The sequence below is a fragment of the Arvicanthis niloticus genome, chromosome 29 (assembly GCF_011762505.2).
Source record: "Arvicanthis niloticus isolate mArvNil1 chromosome 29, mArvNil1.pat.X, whole genome shotgun sequence".
Lineage (NCBI taxonomy): Eukaryota > Metazoa > Chordata > Mammalia > Rodentia > Muridae > Arvicanthis > Arvicanthis niloticus.
Window position 1 is genome coordinate 6,960,976 of NC_133437.1, and position 21,790 is coordinate 6,982,765.

The 21,790-nt window shown below is 41.2% G+C and overlaps 1 protein-coding gene across 1 annotated transcript in view; it reads right to left on the reverse strand.

Moving 5' to 3' along the window:
• Positions 1-21,790, reverse strand: part of Adgrv1 (adhesion G protein-coupled receptor V1) — a 514,991-nt gene that overhangs the window by 1,573 nt on the left and 491,628 nt on the right. The window contains exons 88-89 of the mRNA XM_076927075.1: positions 13,268-13,456; positions 9,541-9,718 (exon numbers count right to left, since the gene is read on the reverse strand). Of these exons, the coding sequence (XP_076783190.1) occupies positions 9,541-9,718; positions 13,268-13,456 (367 nt within the window). The remainder of the gene's footprint in view (positions 1-9,540; positions 9,719-13,267; positions 13,457-21,790) is intronic.

Genomic DNA, 21,790 nt, shown 5'->3' on the forward strand with positions numbered 1-21,790 from the left:
ATGCACGCACGCACACACTCAGTGAGAGAGAAAGAGAATACAGATGTGGTCACGGAGTGTGCTGGTACCAATTACCAGGCAACAGCTTCCAGTGCTTTCCCTTCTGATGGCCATTCAGCTTCACAGAATGGAAGCCAAGTAAGAAGCCAGTGGCCACAGTAGGTACTAAGTCCCTCTCTGTGAGGGGGAGAATGTAATTCTGCTGGTAGCTATGGGTTATTCTTAGCCTCAGAATAACCTGTGTGGAGAAAGAACCAGGAGCCTATGCCAACTCCTAGCTAAGCCCTACTTCTCTTAATCTTATCAGTCACACCCTGTGCCTCCTTCCTACATTTCTATATCACATAAGGTGTTCAGATCCCCTGGCTCTTTCCAGGTTTTTGTTGTTGTTGTTGTTGTTTTCTCTCATGTCTGGTTTTCCTGTTTGTGTCTCAATGTTATTCCCTTTGTACCACCTCTGGTGGATGCACTTGTAATTTTCTGTCCCCTTCACATGGCTGCCTGTGCTATTCTATGAAGATCAGTTCAGGTGCTGCCTTTAATTCCTGGCCTGTATTACATCCTTCCCATTGTTCTGGCTCATACTTATACCAAGTACTTGGTGCATTATGGGTGTTTGGTATATCTTTATGATGTGTATTCTGAAACCAGGCTTTGAGTCCACCTGCATCACCTTGGGACTGGGCCTTTTGGTGCAGATCCCAAGTGCAGGGGTCTTCACTGACATCCTTTTCAGAGATTTCTCAAAAGATGCACACAAATGGCTGAGAAATGCTTAAAAATGGATGAATATCCTTATTCTTCAGGGAAATACAAGTAAAACTACTTTGATATTTCATCTTATCCCAGCAACTGCTGCCAGGATCAATAAATCAAATGACAACAACGCTGGCAATAATGCAGGGAAGGGGACACTTATTCATTTGTGGCGGGAGTAAAAGTCGGTACAGTCACTGTGGAATTCAGTGCTGAGGTTTCTTAGGAAGCTAGGAATAGATCTACCTCAAGATCCAACTTTTAGGCATATACCCAACAGACTATACATCTATGGCAGGACTACTTGCTCAACCCAAGTTCGTTCTTGCTCTATTCATAATCACCAGAAATTGAAAACAGCTTAGACGTCCATGAACTGATGGATGGCGAATGAAAATATGGCACATTTATATAATAGAATATTATTCTACTGTTAAGAAAAATGAACTATGAAATTTGAATGTAAATGGCTGGAGTTAGAATTTATCATTATGAGTAAGGGAACCCAGACTCCAAAAAGACAAATATTGACTGTTTTCTCCTATATGTGGATGTTAGCTTTTAAGTTTTAAGTTGATATGTGTCTCAGTCTGAATGATCACAGAGGCTAGGTAGTTAGCAAACAACCAGTGGGGAGGACAGGATCTTCTATGGAAGGGTGTACTGGCTAGTTTTGTGTGTCAACTTGATACACGCTGGAGTTATCACAGAGAAAGGAGCCTCCCTTGAGAAATGCCTCCATGAGATCCAGCTGTAAGGCATTTTCTCAATTAGTGATCAAGGGGCAAGGGCCCATTATGGGTGGTGCCACCCCTGGGCTTGTAGTCCTGGTTTTTATAAGAAAGCAAGCTGAGCAAACCAGGGGAAGCAAGCCAGCAAATAACATCCCTCCATGACCTCTGCATTAGCTCCCGCCTCCAAGTTTCTGCCTTGTATGAGTTCCTGTCCTGACTTCCTTTGGTGATGAACAGCAATGTGGAAATGTAAGTTGAATAAACCCTTTCCTTCCCAACTTGCTTCTTGGTCATGATGTGTTGTGCAGGAATACAAACCCTGACTAAGACAAACTGGTACCAGGAGTTGGGTATTCCTGTAACAGCCCGCCATGTTCTTGGAAGGACTGTGGAAGGATTTTGGAACTTTGAGGTAGAAGAGCCATTGGGATGTTAAGAACTCTGTGGGATGTTCTGTAGGAGCTTGTAAAATAATGTTGAGAACAGTACAAACAATAGAGGCCTGGCTTCAGAGATTTCAATGGAAGATTAAAGACTCGTAACATGGCCACTGCTGTTTCGATTGTGACGATTATGTGGTTTTGGTTAGCTGAGGCTTTAGAATCATCTGTGATTAACAAGATACCAGAGCTACAAAAGTGAAACCTTTGCATTACTGAGACAATTGATGCTGTTTATCTGGAACTAAGAAGTTAGCAGTGATTAAGAAGAGACCAGCATCACTAAGGTGAAATCTTCTGGGAAGTGTTTCCTGAGAGCCTAGAGAAGCTGTGTTCCAGAGGCAGCTACTGTTATACCTCCTGTTGGCAGTCAGACTTTGTAATGTATAAGAGTCACCCAGATAGTACTGGTTTTGAATCATGAAGCTGATGCTTGGCTCTGTGAGAGGCCAGGATGATAGGAGCCGAGGTGATCGTGACAACATTCGCCATTACAAGATGGAGCGGACATCCTGTGCTCCCACAAGTAAACAACTAACTGCGCAGGTGCAAAAGGCAAAAGTGCACCAAAGTCACTGCCCATCCCGGGGCGTATTATGGGTAATGAGTGAACAGCCAATCAGAAGTGAACACACCACTCTAGGGTACATATAGCAGTGCCTTTCCTGGGCTTGGGGTCTTCCGCTTCAGCTGATACAAGAATAAAGCCTCGTTGTAGTCACTACCCGAACACTGCCTCACGTGTCTCTTTCATGGGCAAAGGGGACTTGAAAAGGGGCACGGAACACCAGGAGAGGTCACTGGTGAAGGTGATGCCTCAGTGGCAGTTGAAGGCCCAGGACTGAAGGGGTCATGTAGTGAAGTTGAGCCTTAGCACCATGCAAAAAAAGCCTATGAGAGGCTATTTGTGAAAGTGCAGTTCAAATGCAGTGGAAGACAGCAGTATTTTTGAGATGCTAGTCCCATGAGATGACCACCAAGAACAGCAGCAGCAGTGGAGTACAGTCAGCTGGAGCCTAGAAGACAAGCTGTGTGCTACAAAAGGCAGAGCTGGAGAAGTGACCCAAGTCCTTGGAGGAGCCCAGAAGATCATGAGGCACAAGTGTTATGGGTATAACCAATTACCTTTTAAAAATTAGATTTAAAGTCCATTCCATGAGATGAAACCCATACCTAACACTATGAAAGTGGCCACACCCCAGATACTAGATGGGTTATAGTGTCTAGGGGAAAGCTTCCTACTATTATTCTGCTAATGGAATTCCCATCTTCTTGCAGAAGGTGGGAATTAACAGATACCCACACCTGGGCAATAAGCAAAGCATGAGAGACTTTGAAACCCTCAGCCCTAAGTGAGTTGTCTTTATCAAGCCCTTTCCTTCGAAGCTCAGGACTTATGTGAACAAGAAAGTAGAAAGACTGCGAGACCCAGATGTGTTAGATGATTCTAAGGAAACAGTATTGTTCAGATAAAACAGGGCTAACACACACACAAGCTTCCAGAGATGGTGGCAGTTTGCACAGGATCCAACAAGTTCAAACCAAACAAAATCTCAGCATGGAGAAGGGGAAGTAGCCAAAAAGTGCTACTCCTAACTAAGAACTACTCTCGATTTTATGGGAAAAAGGGAAGTAGTTTTCTCCAGTGGAGCATCTCTGGGTACATTAATCACGTTCCAGGTCAGCCCCCCATGTCCAAAGGTAGTTGACCAACACAAAATGGACCCCAGGTTTTTTTATGTGTTTGTTTTGTTTTATTGTTTGTCTGTTTGTGTCTTAGTGGTATTTTGTTTATTTTTCTTTTTTTAAATTTTATTTTTTAAAAATGTTTTTTCAGAGTAGGGGAAGAAGGGAAGGGGAAAGAGGAGGAGAAAAGGGGAAGAGATGAGTGGGGAAGGAGCGGGAGAGGAGGAGAGGAGGAGGGAGGTAGAGGAGGAGAAGTGAGGGAGGGAGGTAGGGAGGGAGGGAGAAAGAGACAAAGAGACAGAGACAGACACACACACAGACACAGAGGCAGAGAAACAGAGAAAGAGAATACTTTTTCATTTTAGTGTCTGATCTAGCCCTCTGAATAACTCTGAATTGTAGTGCCCCTTCAATCTCTATAAAAAACAAACAAACAAACAAACAAACAAAAAACAGCTTCCTGCTTTAATCCTCCCCAATTGCTCTGATTTGGATGTCAAATTTCATAGTCTCCTACAGATAATGCATATTCGTCATAAAAGAAAAACACGTCTAACAAAAACCTGTAAAATCTTTTCTTAAGCTAAAGACTAGACTATTTCCATAGTCTAATACACTTAAATACACTTTCCATAGACAATACACTTAAAAGTTTTAGTAATGTAATAATATTAAAATACTTATCATTCAACAACAAAATTTTACTTCTCTTTCCCTTAACAAACCAAAAAAACAAGATAAGGCAACTTGGGGCATATATACACAGAAACAAAGAAAATAAGGAAAGAACAAGGTCAGAGACTCCAGAGGCCAACACTGAGATTTACCTCTAGGCTTTCAGAGAACAAAGGGTTCAGACTTCTTTGTTTATATGACAGAGAGCTGGGGGATCCATTTAAAAAGAATTCCAGTGAGCTCATCAGATGGTGGCCATTGGATAAAGAGAAGGTGACCAGGTTAATTTGGGCAAGAAGGAGATGAATAAGAGAACTTGTCAGCATGTGACCAACTAGAGAGAAATGGTAAGAACCCTACAATTAGCATCAAAGAAAAGCAGGCGGAATGATGTAACAGGTGCCAACCCTCCATTTCATCTCTGCCTGCTGTAAATACTATGACGAATTTGATGTCCACCATGATAAGGTACTCAAGAAGGTATTCTCTGTACTGACAACTGGTTCAGCATTCAAGGCCCTAAGAGGTGGAAGAATTGGCTCTAGATCTAGTCACCTACAGAGTTAATCATATCTAAGTGACTCACACCTCCTCCTTTCAACTTCTTTCCTATTTGAATGTACAACACTCTGATTCCTCTGACTCTAAGTCCTCACTGGTGGGTGGACAGGGCATGTGCTACACATAAGTATGGCACAGAATGATGGGGTAGAAACCATCTCTTTGCTATTCATTGAATGTTAGTTTACTCAATCTTTATGTCACTAAACGCATAAGAAATTGCACTGAGAAATAGAGAAAACTCAAGGTGCACAATTCGTTTGGTTCATGGTTTCAGGCATTTCAGTCTGTCACTCGGCCTCATGTTCTTTAGTAAAACCTCACTGTGGTGGAGGACTGACTGTTGTCTATGAAGATCAAGGGGCAGGGTTAAATGCAGCCCCAGCACATGCCCCATTTCCCGACCTCTAGGCTCTACCTCCTGCCTTTACTATCTCTTAGTGGTACTATTGGATTAGGAATCAGGCAGACCTCATGATGGAACCACCTCTGAAAACACCATCCTAGTCACATCCTGTCTTGTGCTTGACTAGTCTAGACATTTTGTAATCAATCAAAATTAGCTATCATAAACAGTCTAAGATGTAATCTGCCTTGTGATTTTCTGGAAAGTATTTTAGTCCTAATACTTTAGGCTAAGAATTCAGGAAAATCCCAGTGACTAAAGGCAACAACAGCTTTTTGGTAGAGAGAATGGGAAACTACAAAAAACTAGAAGCAACAATTTACATGAATCTTATGCGCCCTATCTTCTCAGTCAATTACTGTGCACAGTTAAGAAGAAGGTGATGGTTACTCTGTTTTATAGATTCAGGTGTTGGGTGAAGATCTGACTTGTCCTGAGGGGCCACATCACACTATGGGACAGCCACAGAATAAAGATACCATTCAATCTTGTGATCCTGGCTCATGTACTGGCAATTCTAAATGGTTCTTTCTTGGTCTTTAGTTATCAAACTTGGTCTTTGAAAGGGTTCAGCACTGTCTACAAAATAAATATGAAACTTGGCACAAATTTAAATCATCCAAACTTGTATATCATGTGACAGTTATGGTGTAGTCAACAACCAGGTGACAGTAAACTAAAGTGTGAATATCCTTCTATTCCCTTCCTCCCAACTCCTACCAGTATCCGTCCAAGTTCTCTTTTTCAACCCATTGAGTCCATTAAGTGATGCTAGTATGTGTATGGAAATGGAACAAAGAAGGGAGAAGTCTGCAGAAAGGGGAGAAAGCACAGGGAAATGGAATATACATGCCATGAAGGCAGATGAGAGGGAAGAATTGGGAGGGAAGGGGTTTAGCAAAAGGGAAGAAGTGGAGATGATGCAGATAAGAACAACAGGTGAAGGCATATATGTATAATAATACATTTCTTTGTATTCTAACATCTTGATTATTTTAAAATCCATGTTGTTAGCCTTCTTTTTCTCCTAGACTTATGTATGGTATCTCTACAGTTTTAATATTTGCTCAGAAATGTTAAAATGGGAGTCGAGCAAAACACTTTGGTAGGCCAAGTCTAAACTACAGGTCAACGATGAATTCTACTGTAGCCAGACAGCATGTGGGCGGCTCCTTTATTTGACCATATCTTATGATGGAATGCGTCCAGGGGCTGATGTCTGGTTATTATAGTATCTTTTCTAATAATACAGAAAACCACTGTTAGAAATTGCCATTTTGAGCTCTCAAAATATGCTTTCCCCAATGCGTTTAGGAAACTCTGTGGCATGCTAAGCTAAATCTCTAAGCAAGTCATTCCATGGATTCCTGAACCAAATACACTCAGTAGCTGTTATATATATATAGTTCCCAGACCTAATTTAATTATGCCCAAGAATTCATCGTACTTTAGTGTTTGAGCATAACAATGTAATGACACTGTATACAGAGCTGGGAACTAATGTGCCCAAACCTCCACTCAGTCTCACCTCTCCTCAGTGTTTTACATAGCTAGTTAGTCCATTCTCCTTAAAACGCTTTTCTTTTTTTTAGCTGTCTCTTGTATTTGCTCGAATTTCTCTGTGGGACCCTCTTCCCTTTTGACTTAGTTGCAAGCATTATCTGGCATATATTTCTGTCTCCCTTCCTTTCTCTTTCCTTCCCCCTTGCTCTAACTTCTCTCTTCCTTTCTTTTCCTTTCTTCTCTTTTTTTCCACTCTCTTAATTCAAATTTAATAATCCCCAGAGTTACCAACAAGATCTCTGCCCTGGTGTAGTTCAAATGTTGTCTTCTACCTTCGTCCTTCGCTTGTGACTCAAACTTTATGAATATTCATGAGAAATGCACTGGTTTCCTTCAGCAAAGGAAATCTCTTTGCTAGGGAATCTCTGAACTGCTCACCCAGGTAAGAAGCCAATCTCCATCTGTCCTGGGTTCCTCCCCCGGAGCCCTCTTGTGTTCTTCTTGACCTTTTCCATGTAAGGTCTTAGCCTCCCACCCTGGCCCACTCTGATCTCTTGCCATCCTTCTTGATACTGCTTGTAATTTACATTTTATACTTTTGTAAAAGTCATTTTTCCTCAAAAACCCTCCGTGATCCACTATAAATGCCCCATAATTTATGACTGCCAAACAGCATGCTAACGGTATGCTAAACAGCAGCAGAGGTTCTGCACCCCCTAAAGGAAGTTGTTACTAAATATAGTCCAGAAATGCAAGGTTAAACTCAGTAAGTGCATCTTTTTATATCTCTCTACAACTGTCAAGATGACATTTGAACTGTCAATCTATAGTTTTCTCAATGCACCCAGGCAGGGGATTGTCCCCTAGAGGAACGGCTACAAGAAGTTCAAGGAGGATGTTCACTGACATTCATTTCCAGAATTACACTGCATTACTAACAGTGCAACAACGTGCAAGTCAGGCTGTGTCAGGTCACGTGGTCCACGGTTTCTACTCCACTCTAACACTGTTCTTCATGAACCAGCAGTGCACGCTGCTAAGAGTGAAAGCTTTGTTTAGCTATTTCAATGTGTAAAGTTCTTCCTCCATCCCTTCCCTATTTAAAACCTACATATTCTTCAGCTGAGACAGCTTCCTCCCTTGGTCCCAAAACTATAACTTCCTTCTTGACCTATTTTATTTTCTTTAACTCTCATGCATGGTCCTCTCCAGCAGTTGCAGATTTCATGTTTTTATCCATTTAGTCATTCATGATTCGAAGGTTCTCCCCACCGGCGGATGAGCACCAACCAGTAGAGTGCATAGGGCTGAGTTCTGCTGTGTCTCAGTAGAATTTGGTGCTTCTCAAAAGGGATTGAGGGCCATGTGACATTCTGGGTGTGAGCACAGGGAGACACCGGGAAGCAGTGATCTACTTTGTGGTCTCATGATTTCTTTAATTATGAGATACTGATATGAAATACAAAACAAGATATAGTCCCTGGGATTTTAGAGTTATTCTCAAGACATAAGAGTTTTACTTTGTGAGGACAAAAGCATTTTAGCAAAGCAACATACCTTTATAGAAAGATCAAGCTATTTTATATTGAAACATTTTAAAATAGGTATTTAAAAAACTTCCTCTTTGGGGATGTATTTTCTTGTTTTTTAAAGTTTGTTGGCATGTTTACAATAGCAACAGTTCGAATTTTTTTTCTGAGAAAGAAAACGTTTAAAAACTGCTTACACAATTTGAAAAAACTCTAAAATTATTTAATGATTATATTTTTAATATTTATAACAGAGTCATGGCAAATGAAGCATGTAACCTATAATACTGTGATGGCCAATCTTGACTGCCAGTTTGACCAGGCTGAGAGCAAACTTAGTCTACTAGCAAAGCATGCCTCTCAGGTTTTTGTAAGGTCATTTAATAAGACCATTAGATCATGAAGACTCACTCTGACCTAGTCAGTGGTATAATTCACTGGTATTTTCAGAAACTGAATGGGCACTAGGAGGTTAGAAATATGCAAGGTGGCACCAGATTGGTGGAAGCAGGTTGCTTCCTCGGGTATTTGTTAAGAGTGGTAGAGAGATCACATAACCATTAGTGTGGACATTTACTCACTAAAAAGGATGATACCCATCAGTAATTTTTGCCTGGAGCACGTGGCCTTCAGTCAGCTTTCTTACTTTCTCACTTTCTCCATTTCTAGGTGATGTGCTACTGAGCTGGGGTCTTGAGGATCTTATTTCTCTCTGTATATGAATTACTCACTAGGGTTACAGATTGAGTAGAACTAAAACATACACACTCACACATATGCATGCACATCACACACACACACACACACACATGCACACATGCACACATCAATGAAATATAGCATGTGATTTTGACCCTTTGGAATCTGCAGATACATAAAATGTTCACTGCTTCTGAAAGTATCTAAAAATCATTCCCCATAAATGATGTCAATTTTTGCAGATCAGAACAAAACTCAGTGAGTGTCCTTATACTGAATTTGACTTCCTAAGATCTTAGCGTTCTAGTTGGGTTTTTAGGACATAGATATTTACATTTAGTTAGAGCATGTTGTTTTCTTCCTTAAAAGCAAATTATAAGTTATTTTTAGGCTGTGTAATATTTGATGTGAGGAACAAGATATCCTTGGTTTGACTGGGATCACAACTGGGTCATGGGAATGGGAGTGTACCAAGGGTGACAGTGCTTCTGCATGGGAAGGGACATAAAGTAACCCCGCAGGACAGCCCACTTCTAATCTCACATACATACCAGTTTTTAATGCAAATATCAGGTCATCAAACTCCTGAGACTCCTCATCGGCTATCAGGGACCCCTGGCCATATCCCCCAGAAGAAGGGAATGAGGCACCATTCTGGGGACTTGTCTTCAAATCAGGGCTTGCTTGGCTGGTCTGTTGGAAGGACACTCTCTCCCAGTCAGATGGCACCTTTTGGGGTTGAGGTAAAAATAGAAGGAAGTAATAATTGATGACATGAATGAACATATTCATTTCGAAGCCCAATTTTGCAAAGTAGGTTTTCATTTCATTAAAAACTGTGAACAGTCCATTGAGTTATTTTATGAGCATGTGTGTTACATTTGTTCTCCATGACATTATGCCTCTCCTAGAGTTAGTATAGATTGATTGTTTAAAAAAAGAGATAAAATGATTTATTTTTCCTGTAAAATGTATATTAAGAAAATTCAGAAGACACTCTAAATTCTTAATCTAAAATATATTTTAAATAGAGTCAGTGCAACAAGAATATAGTGAATTAAAAGGAATTTATGCAAATCCCTCCTTGTTTTTTGATTAAATGCTCAAAAAGAGTTCTGTCCTGAGATGATCAAATGTACTCCTGTCTTTCTAGGTTACTGGCAAACTAGGTTAGTGGAAAAGGAGCTCTCAACCCTTCTCTCCATGGCCTTCCCTGCTGCGGCTGGCCTTTTAGATGTCTCCCACAGTCTCTCCTAGACAGCTGGCTCCAGGCCAATGTTGAGCCTTTGAGGAATGCAGACAGACTTTAAGCTATGTAGTTGTGCAACATCCCAGAGGAACACTCAAGCTCTGCCTCCAGCCCAGGAACAGACAGTCACAGCTGTTACCTTCTGATGCAAGGTAGGCCCAGAAACTGCAAGGACACCTCATACTGAGAAAAGTAAACCAGGGACCTTAGAGAAAGGGAAACCTCAAGATGATTGTTACTAAGAATCTGAGCATCTAGAACTTTCTTCAGTGACAAAAATACTTCCTCTCTGAGTTCTGCAACACTGCAGCTTCTGAGCACACTTGTCCACAGAACATTTCCAGTGTAGTTGGGTAAATCATAGTCTAGCTCTGTAAGGGTAGTTACTTTAATTCAGCCACACATAGCTGAGAGTTCACCAAATAGGTCAGACAGAAACAAGTGTTAAATTGGTAACCATTCAATAAGAACAATCGATCTTAAAATATTCTTGTTGGTTCATCATTATGATAAAATAACTCAGATTTAAGAACATCTGGCATACAAACATAGTTTCAATATATTTCAAAGAAATAAAGACATATGTTTTTTCTTTTTCAAAAAAAAGATTTATTTTATTTTTTTTTTATTTTATGTGTATGAGTGTTTTGCCTGTTTCCATGTATGTATACCATGTCTGGTGCATGTCTGGTCCCTACAGAGGCCATAGACAACTCTGGATCCCAGGACCTCAAGTCATAAATGGTTGTGAGCCACCATGTTAGGTGCTGGGAACTGAAGCTTGGTGATCTGTAAGAGCAGTAAGTGCTTTTAACTGCTGAGTCACCTCTCTGGCTCGGGCATATTGCAAATCTTAAATACCCTTCCTAACTTATTCATATTACGGCTAAAATACATTCTTTTAAATCAAATCCTTTTCTTTTCTCCTACCTATAGCCCTGACAACCACTTACTTATCTACTTTACGTTTACCCATTATGAGTTGATAATTCTTTATATTAAAAAAACTTCTCATTCAAATCAAAAGACTATACACAGTGATAGCATTGTAATCATTTGCTTAAAGTCTAGGCTGATAAGAATGAAAGTACCCCCTACATTGCAGAGAAAGTATTGCTGGAAGAAAGATTATCTATCTATCTATCTATCTATCTATCTATCTATCTATCTATCTATCGTTATCACCTATTTCTATCTGTCTGCCCATTACATTTTTCTTTTTTCATTAATGTATTAATTAATTAACTTTAAATCCTGATTACAGCTTCCCATATCTCCTATCCCCTCAGTCCCTCCCTCTCTTCTTCCCTTCCCTCTCTTTTCTCCCTTTCTTCTGAGAGCAGGGGAAGCCTCCCATGGATATCAACCCACCTTGGCATGTCAAGTTGCTGCAGGAATAGGCATATCTTCTCATATTGTGGCTAGACAAGGCAGCACAGTTAGGAGAAAGGGATCCAAAGGCAGGCAATAGAGTCAGAGATAACCTGTGCTCCTCTGTTAGGAGTTCCACATGAAGACCAACCTGTACCTGTGTTATATATATGCAGGGGACCTGGGTCTATCCCATGTATGCTGTCTGGTTGGTGGTTCAGTCTCAGTGAGCCCGTATGTGCCTAGGTTAGTTGATTCTGTAGGTTTTCTTGTGGTGTCCTTAGTCTTTCTGGCTGCTTCAATTCTTCCTTTCCTTCTTCCACCTGATTCCCTAAGCTCTACCTAATGTTTAGCTGGTTGGTCCCTATATCCACCAGAATGGCTAAAATAAAAAACTTAAGCACCAGCTCATGCTGGAGGTAGAGCAAGGGGATTACTCCTCCATTGCCGGTGGGAGTGCAAACTTCTACAACCACGTTGAAAAGTCAACTTGTCAATTTCTCAGAAAATTGAGACCTCAATACCCAGCTATGGCATTCTTGGGCATATACCCAAAAGATGCTCCACCCTACCACAAGGACACTTGCTTAACTATGTTCATAACAGCTTTATTTGTCATAGCCAGAAACTGAAAAGAACCTAGAGGTGCCTCGGCTGAAGAACAGATAGAGAAAATGTGGCACATTTACACAATAGAGTATTATTCAACTACTAAAAACAATGGCACCATGAAACCTGCTAGCAAATGGATGGAACTATGATATCTCTCTTAGCATCCATCTCAGGGTTCACCATCATTATCTCTTTATCTAGCCACCTATCATCCTATCAATATTTCCCCTTCATGAAAGTGTTTCTTAATTTCATGCCAATATTTTTTTTTTTTTTTTTTTTTTAAAGAAGCAACAGAAACCCTCTTTTCCTGCTTGCTTCCCTCATAAGGAAGAGCTGCCAAGCACATTTCTGACCTCAATGAGGGTTGTGCATCACTGTCTCTTTCTTCTTCGGCAGATCTAGTCAGGTGTGCTTTTCAGTCAAATGGTGGCCCTTCTAATATGTCACCAAAAGGCAGGGGTGGAGGGTATATGAGTCAGACTCAGGAAGTTAAACTTGTATGAGCAGAATAATATAGCCAGCAGTGGGAGGCAGGTGTTATGGCGGAAATCCTGCCTACATTTTCCAGGAGTGTCACGAAAGCACTCTCTGAGCCTCTGTTTCAGAATGCTTGATGGTGCTGAAATTGAAGAGTCACTGCTGTTTTTCTCCTTTTTTGTTGGGATTGAAGAAGTGTCAAGGGGACAGGCAAATAAAGATAGCCTTGAGTGTAATTTTAGGAAGAACAGTATCTTACAAGAGCATTTCTTAGACATACTGATATATCTGTCACATCAAATTGGGAGTTCTGAAGGTTTTTCTAGGAAAAGATGCATTGTTCTCTGATTTCTCAGTATAAATGGCTGCGCCAAATTGCTCACCAGACAAAAGAAAATAACAAAACAAAACAAAACAAAAAAAAACCCATAATTACAATACTTCAATACTGCAGAGGGGAACGGACTCAGAAGTCAGTCACTGACTTCTGTCTTACACTCAGATTGCAGGGGCGGACTGGTCAGAAAGTGAGGTAGAAAACACAGAGGTCAGGGTGGGGAACACACCTCTTCCATAGCATTGATGAGGTTCTGGGTAGACTTGTTCATCTCTCCAGTTGGTGGTATTCCGCTCCCCGGAGTGAAGAAGGCTGTGCTGGGTCCTGGGTGACCATTCATTTCCACCGTATAGCTGGCCTTCATAGGGCAGCATGTTTGGTTGTGTAAAATGAAATAAACCACAAAAACATAAAGTCCCTATAAAAAGGAAAAGCCCATTAGTAAGACTGTCAAAGGCCATCTGGCCAGCTCAGCTGAAGCATAAGCACAGCATCAAGTCTCTCTGACCATCTTCTGGAGGCTCTGTCTGGGGTTACCCAGATCGAGGAATAACTGACTGACTGAGTGTGCTAGCAGTCAGGTAAGAGGTCACTGCCACCTCCAAGTCACTAACTGCTCACCAGTGCTGCTTAGGAAGTGTGGACTCTCCCTAATCATCTGTTTCTTAATATAGTAACTCTGTGCCTTCCTATACATGAAAACAAATTACAGAAGTTTATTAATGAGCTGTATACATCTAGATGTATACACATAGAAAGCAAACAATTTGTCCTCTAAAAAAGTGACTGTTTTTATTCATTTGTCTCAATGTCTAGTTATCTGATGGGGCATTCTTCTCATCTTGTGTGTCTGGAAAGAGCTACACGAGTGGTACCTGACACCCTACGCACTTCTCACCTATTTACCTTGCCTGGAACAAACTCACTGCATAGGGCCCTGCTGATGGCTTAACAGTTAGCAGTGCTTCTTCATAAATGTCACACAAGAGCAACAAACCTCTGTTGTGCATTCTTCAAAAGCCGTCAGCCCTTCAAATTCCTCTCAACATACTCAAGCTCTTGATAATTGCTCTGCTTCCGTCACAAAGAGGGACTCTGCCTTTCTGTGTGTGTTCTGCTCATTATACCCTTCCCCACACATGCTATACTGTAGGACTACTGTTCAAAGCCTCGTGATTCTGACAGTTTCATTTTGTTTTCATTTCTTGGTGTTTAAAATTTGAATGCAAATAAGAATCTGTCACTAAAATTCTGAATCTACAAAGATAAAAATAAAGACACTAAGCTAATTAGAGAATAACTAGAATTAACATAAAAATTTACAGAAACACAAACAAGTGCTAGCATTTTGTAAAATTCAGAGTTCCCATGGTTTCTACCATCTGTATAGCACTGAAGCAATAGAAATTGTACCAGCCTGAACTGTCTACCGACAGGTATGCTTCTTAGGAATCACCGCAGCCCAGCAGTCACCACAGCCCAGCAGTCACCACAGCCCAGCAGTCACCACAGCCCAGCAGTCACCACAGCCCAGCAGTCACAAGCAGCTTTTACATACAGGAACTGAGAGGACAAGGTGCTACTCTACCTATGGCTGTCTTTGGAGGACTGGGAGAGTCCAGACTCTTTTCTTTCTACTGGGGTGATACCTTCTCAGCTGGTCTCTATAACTAAGAGCATGTTTAAAAAGTGGTGTGCATGATAAACATACAAAACCAAAACAAAACAAAGGTCCTCATTGCTGTAGTCATCACAGAAGAGCAAGCATTTCCCTTTGATTTAGGCTTGCCTGTTCTTTTGGAGAGCACATTAATATTCCAAATGATGTAGGCCCAGTGAATTGGCTTCAAGTACTAATGATACTGTGCACACGAATAGAAACAAAGTCTTCCTGAAAACACTCGTGCTCATCCAACTTTTTTCCTCATACAACTAACTTTTCACATGACTGTGACCTAATTCCATTGGCCACCGCAATAGACAAAACAGGAAAAAAAAATTAAAATGTCAGCCTTAAACGTTGTGCAAATGCTCCTGATTTATTTCAGGGTCATGGTAAGTGTTGAGATGTGTCAGGTTAAAAGCTGGATGAGGAAACAAACCCCATGCTTTAAAACCCATCTCCTAGGACCATCTGTGAAAGCTCTGCAGCCTCGCTCCTGCTTGTTTTCCTATCCAGCCTTTCGTGTGCCAGGAAACGTTCTGCCTGCTGAACACAGCTCCACTCAAAAACTGCATTGTTTTTGTTCTTAAAAGCATACATAGGAGTCTATGGAAAAAGTTCGAGTCTTTTAGATGTGCCCCAGGAAACACAAACACGGTTAAAATAAAAAGGAAAGAATGTTTCAATGCAGATTATGCTTAAATTGACTCTCGGTTGGTAGGGGCCAAGCTGTGCAAATATAGAAGGGGGCTTGCATTATCCAAAGTACTCAGCTGTGGAGGTTTCTGACCTCAGAGCAAAAACAAGTTCCCCTCCCAAGTACTGCACGTTGTGTGCAAGGCCCCGCTACAGTGTTGTGAGAACTTATGTTCTCGGCTTGTAGAATGCTGCAGATTCACAGTGTATACTGCCTGGCCCTGAGATGCAAGGATGAAGCGTGCATGGTTCCTGCTCTCAGACTGCTCACAAATAAAACAATATTTGACCCCTACCAAGTATCAGGTTCATACACATCAGCTATCTATACTTCCTGTCTTACAGATGGCAGGTTTACAGGGAAGCTGATTGTGTCTGAGAGTTGCTGTTTTGATTATTTTCATGGTCCTCCTGTAATCATAAAAATGCCTTTAAAGGTCTTTATTTACAGTTGGAATAACTATAAAATTAAGGTCCATTCTGTATTTCTTTTGATCCAGGAATATAAACTTATCAGTTAATATTCTGTGAGCCACAAATGAGTCATACATAGTCTGTAAGATCATACATGTTCATAACTCTATTTTAAAGATTTATTATTTTTATTATTTGTTTTTTATTTATTACTTATTTGCCTACATGAATTCCTTTGCATCAAATGGATGCAGAAACCCACGGAGGCTCCTGGATCCCTTAGAACTGGAGTTACAGGGGGTTCAGATGCCTTGTGGGTGGTAGGGAGCAAACACAGGTTTAACCACTGAGACAGGTCTCCAGCATACTCAGTGTGAGGCAAAGGGAGATCAGCTCTCTCTGCATCATGTCTGCCAGTCCCAGGCTTCAGTTCACAAGTGTAACAAGAAGTGGCAAGACAGAACTGGCTTGAACAGGAGGTGGAACGTGGCTTGGCTGTGTTGGACTCTCTTCTGATATCTTTCTTCAATTTCATCAAGCTATCAAGACTTCTGGCTGAGGGACACTTAAGGCTTCCATGTGTAGCCCTGCCACTCTCCTGCCTTCAGAGATGGGGCAGGAAAAGGTGGCATCATTTGAATCCAGCTCTCTGAAGCGTGAATATTTGGTTTTTTAAAGAAATCTATTCAATTGCAAGTTCTTAGAAAGTAAGAGGAGATGGCCAGTGTTCTTAGTTACATTTTGCTTGTTTGTTTATAATATAGTCTCTAACTCAAAGGCAGAACTCAAGAAGTAATTAATAAACCAGAGACCATGGTTCTAAACTGCCATCAGTAGGCAAGAATGGGAAGGGGTAAAGACAGAGAGGCTGTGGGTTTCACCCTGTGAGCCCTTTGTAACTATAGCTGGACCAATTCAGTAGTGGTTTGTAAGATTCTTCTCCAGGTTAGTGTGATCCACTTCATGTGCATGGACAGACCCTGTCTTCTTGGAAGAAGGAACACAAAGTCTGGTGGGTGTCTCTTGGGAGCTGCTGCTTTAAGCTAAGCTCCTGTCTCTGGTTCTTCTACTGGGGCTAGGTTTGTCCCTTTCTGTGGTTACTTTTCCCCAAAGGCTTTCTGCTTTTGCTCTTCCCTTGGCAGACAGAGGAAGCCATCATGAGCTCTTGTTTCTGGTTTGGAACTGCTCTAGGGTTCTGATCTGCTGCATCTGAAACACCAGTCACTGGGCAGCAAGGAAGATAGACTCTGGGCCAATGACAAAACTGGAGAGACAAATACAAGGTTTCTACATATATATATATATATATATATATATATATATATATATATATATAATGTGTGTGTGTGTGTGTGTGTGTGTGTGTATGTGTGTGCACTGTGTGTATGTCTGTGTGCTTGTGTATGTGTGTGTATGCATGTGTGTGCATGTATGTGTGTGTGTGTGTGTGTGCGTGCGCACCTGTGTTTATGAGAGAAGTAGGAATCTCATATTTAATTTCTTCATTTTTAAGTCCTTTTCTTAAGTTGAATTTTTAAGTTGGTCTTCTGAGTTTATACTTTAAATAAGATCTGCTGTTTAATCTGTATATCCAACAGAGAAAGAAAATATGAGTTCATCCTGAGGACTGAGGTCAGTGTGCCCGCTCCTAGACACTTCAGGGCAATTGTTATGCAAACACTTCTCACAACATTGCCCACTGTGTACTGGGGTTCTGTCAACTTTTGCTGGAATGCCTTCTCATCTAAGGGAGTTCACTGGTTTCAGGCATGTCTGGCTCTGGTGAACGGCAGGCCTGAACTAGGGAGGTCTAGACAGCTGTCAATCCTAGGAGCCAGACAAGAGAGAAAAACTATACAGTAAGTTTTCTTAAAGTCACATGAACACAAACAGCTGATGCCACAAGCCCAGGAGTCCTGGATTGAAAGTTTCCAAATTGCAAATCACATTGGGCAGGTAACAGGACAACTCACAGGGACAGAGAGAGAGGCTGGAATTTGGGAAGGAAAGTAAAGGACAGGAATATTTTGCTTTCTCCAGGGATGAGCCCCTTGATAGATTATCCAACACCAAGTGGTCATCCCTAAATACATATACACAGGAGTAACACTAAAGGGACTTAGCAGCTTGTATTTATAAATGCATCTATTTCTAGATATGTAAAAATAATTAAAGAATAATAAAGTGTGATTGGGGAGGACACTGGAGGACCTGGAACAAGGAGAAGGGAGGGTAGAAATGACATAAATATGGTAGTTGGGTATAAAATCCTCAAATCTCCTAGAAGCCTATTCTTTGTTAATGGGGGGCAGAAGAGGAGTGGGAGCAGAGGGAAGAAGAGTGGGGAGGGACTGGGAGGAGTAGCAGGACAGAAAACTGTAGTCAAGATAGATTGTATAAGAAAAGAATGTGTTTTTAATAAATGACAAAAATATAAGCACTATAAAATTGTAAATTGTACTACGGTCATTCACATTTCTATATAAGAACTTTTGTTAACACCTATCATCATCATTATCATCGTGAATCTTTTTTTTTGACGGTGTTTCTCTGTGTAGTTCTTGAACTCACACTGTAGACCAGGCTGGCCTTGAACTCAGAGATCTATTTGTCTTTGGTTCCTGAGCGCTGGGATTAAAGGCATGCACCACCACTTACTAACATTTACTAATTATACAAATTTCTGGGTTTCTCTGTGACAACTCCACATTTTCATCTGTTTTGTTTTTTCTCATTCCCATTCTCCACCCCCACCCCTCCCACCCCTAGATAGCCCCTATAAATAACTTTTAAACAATTTTTAAAAATGATTTATCTTCTGTGTATAGAGTGCATTTTGCCTCCAAATATACCTGTGTACCATCAGCAGCCGGAGGAGAATGTTAGACCCCTTGGGACTGGAGTTACAGACAGTTGTCATCCACCAAGTAGGAATTAAAACCCAAGTCTTCTAGAAGAGTAACCAGTGCTCTTAATCACTGTTCTTAATTGTTCAATCTTTCCAGAATGCCTATAAATAAGTTTGAGGATGTTTTTTTTTTTCCTGAGACAGTGTGCGGTTTGAATGAGAACGGCTCCCAAAGGTTCATAGATTTTAATTTCTGGTTCCCTAGTTGGTAAAATGTTTTGGAAGAATTAGGAGGTGTGGCCTTGTTGGAGGAGGTGTGTAACTGCAAGTGGCCTTTCAGATTTCAACCCCCCCCCCACCAGGCCCAGGTTCTCCCCCCACCCCCATCCTGCCCCCACCTCCTTCACAGCTGAAGATCAGAATATGAGCTCCTAGCTACTGCTCCGGCACTGAGCCTGGTGGTTTGTCACCAGGCTCCCCCATGATGATCAGGAAATGACCCTCTGAAACCTTAAGCAAGTCAGCAATTAAATGCTTTCTTGGATTAGCTGCCTTGATCCTGGTGTCACTTCACAGCATTGTAACAGTAACAAAGACTGACAAGGTCTTTCTAAAAAGTCTAGGCTAGCCTAGACATTGCTATGTAGCCCAGGCTGGCCTCAAAGTTACAGTCCTCCCATCTCAGCCTCCAAAGTACTGGGGATTACAGTAATCATGACTTCAGGCTAAATCTTTTAAACAGAGTTTTCATTACCATCTTTCAAGTTGCCACTTTGAAAACAAACCCTTAAGTGTGCTGGTTCCCACTTAATCATTCTGTGTCGTAAACTCAATTAGACAGTGCCGGTGACCTGAGAAGAGTCTCATTCTGAAGATGAATCAGGAAACGGACCTGGTACCGGTGGAGATCAGTTGGCTGTGAAAGCAAACTAAACTGCTTGCATGTGCGAAGTGAAAATATGTAGCATATTTTAGGTACCAGACTGGAGGAGAGGGGGGCAGGTAAGGTGAGGGCCTCCGTGTGGGAGACAGCCATGTGGTAGAGATACCCAGGCTGTACGGTGTGTGAGGTGCATGAAGAGGGTTGGTTGTTTTCCTTTTGGAAACATTGTACAGACTAAAGAGCAGAGTGCTCAAGATTAAACAGCTAGAGAACATTCAGGAAGAATGACCGGAAAAGCAAGCAAGGAACTGCTGACTGGTCTAGCAAGCCAGAGCAGAAGACAGCCACTGGTGTATGGCAGAAGCAAGAAGAGTCTGTTCTGCGGGCATGGCGTACTTAGTGTTGTCAAAAACAGACACAGGGGACAAAGTAAACGGGGCATCTTTTCAGGTGTAACTGCTACCGCTGGGCAGAACACGGGGACCACAGAGAGGCTCATGACAGGTGACTAAAGCACACAATGTGCTGATCAGAAGGTATCCTCAGGGGAGGAGGATAGCCTGACATGATCTTAGATCCTTCGGTGCCATACCTCAGGGGGCCGTTGTGGGAGGACTTCACTCCTGTCAACACCACCAACTTCTGCCATTTTTCTTATTCAAAAGTAAAAGGCTGTATAGCCCAGAGTTCAAGTCCTTGAAACAGCTGAAGGAAAGAGGGTCTCCATCTGAAGGGAAACACTGGAATCCTGCCGTGCATCACCGGTTCCCTTCCATACAGAGCACTGTGGATTTGTCCTCCCAGAAACTCCCCCCCCCCCTTCTCCGGTAGAAAAATGCCCGTATGGAATGGCTCAGTGTCGGGATTTGTGAGGGATTCCCATCGCATAAGCTGCTGAAGGCTGTAAATCTGCTAAAGTCATACATATTCTGGGTTTCTAAATCTTTTATATTGCTTTGTAAAGGAAAGGAGTCCTCTAAATAAGCTTTAAAGAAATGGTTGATTTCCTTACAGTATGGCTAATTAAATACCAAAGATGACTTACAGCTTCCTTTTTAACCATTCCCATATGATTCAGTCTTAACACAACATGGATGATGTAGCAGGAATAAGTTACAGCCTGAGAGAAAAGACTTGCCAGTTCAATCGGCAAGGTCCAAAAAGTTTTATCAGCAGGTAAGTATTCCTTACGCTATGACCGTGTAAATGCCACAGTTAAAGATAGCATGTAAAATAGGCATAAACAATAACTTCCAATTAATAATAGTATGAGGATAGTATATTATGTGGATATTATCTGTTACAATCTTAATAAGCTGACATCTGATGAAAACTTATTTAGTAGGGACAAATAGCTTGATATCTTTTTTGTCCCAATTTTTTTATTAGTGAAACGAAGATTCTATAGTCATCTTAGACAGTACTTACTAGCAGATCTTGAAGAACTCATAGATATTTTCATTAAAAATATAAAAATTTGAGGCAAACTAAGTTTATGTTTCTTGACAAAAAAACAAAACAAAACAAAACAAACAAACAACAACAACAACAACAACAAAAAACCAGGAGGAAATACAGAGACCAAAAGACTTTTTTAAACAGTAAATCTTAACACTCAGAAAGAGGTATTCAATCTTGGCTTAAAACTACAATTTCTGTGGGTTTTCTGAAACCCATTAATTATGTGAGGCTCATGTGTAAGCATAAAACAATAATGAATTAGGCAGATGGTTGGATTTATAGCTGAGCAATTTACTAGTGTGACCTTGAATTCTACTTTGCCTGTGACCATGCTGGTTTGCTTCTGATTCCTGAGTAGTACGACCAATTTAAATTTATCTCCAACTAGCTTATAAAGAAATGAGATTCAGACTGTGGTTATTTTGGCTTTGACAATTATCCCTAATCTACTCTTTTAACTGCTGGCCTGGCTACCTGTTACCCCCAGATACTTGCTGTTCCTCCTGGCCAAATGCTCATGGACCATCTTCCCTGGACCAACATCATGGCTGTTTCCTCTCTCCTCCTCTCTCTTCCTTTCTCCTCCTCCTCTCATCTCTTTCCCCCAACCAGATCACTCCAAACGCAACTCCTTCTAATCTCTCCAGTAATTGGCTGAAGCCAATTTTATTTAACCAGTAGTTTTAAATCAAGGAGCAAGGTTTTCATAACAAAAGCTTGCAAACAGGAAAATCTACTTCCCTTCAGGTGCAGAATTTAGCATTACAATACACAGACCAAACCTCAA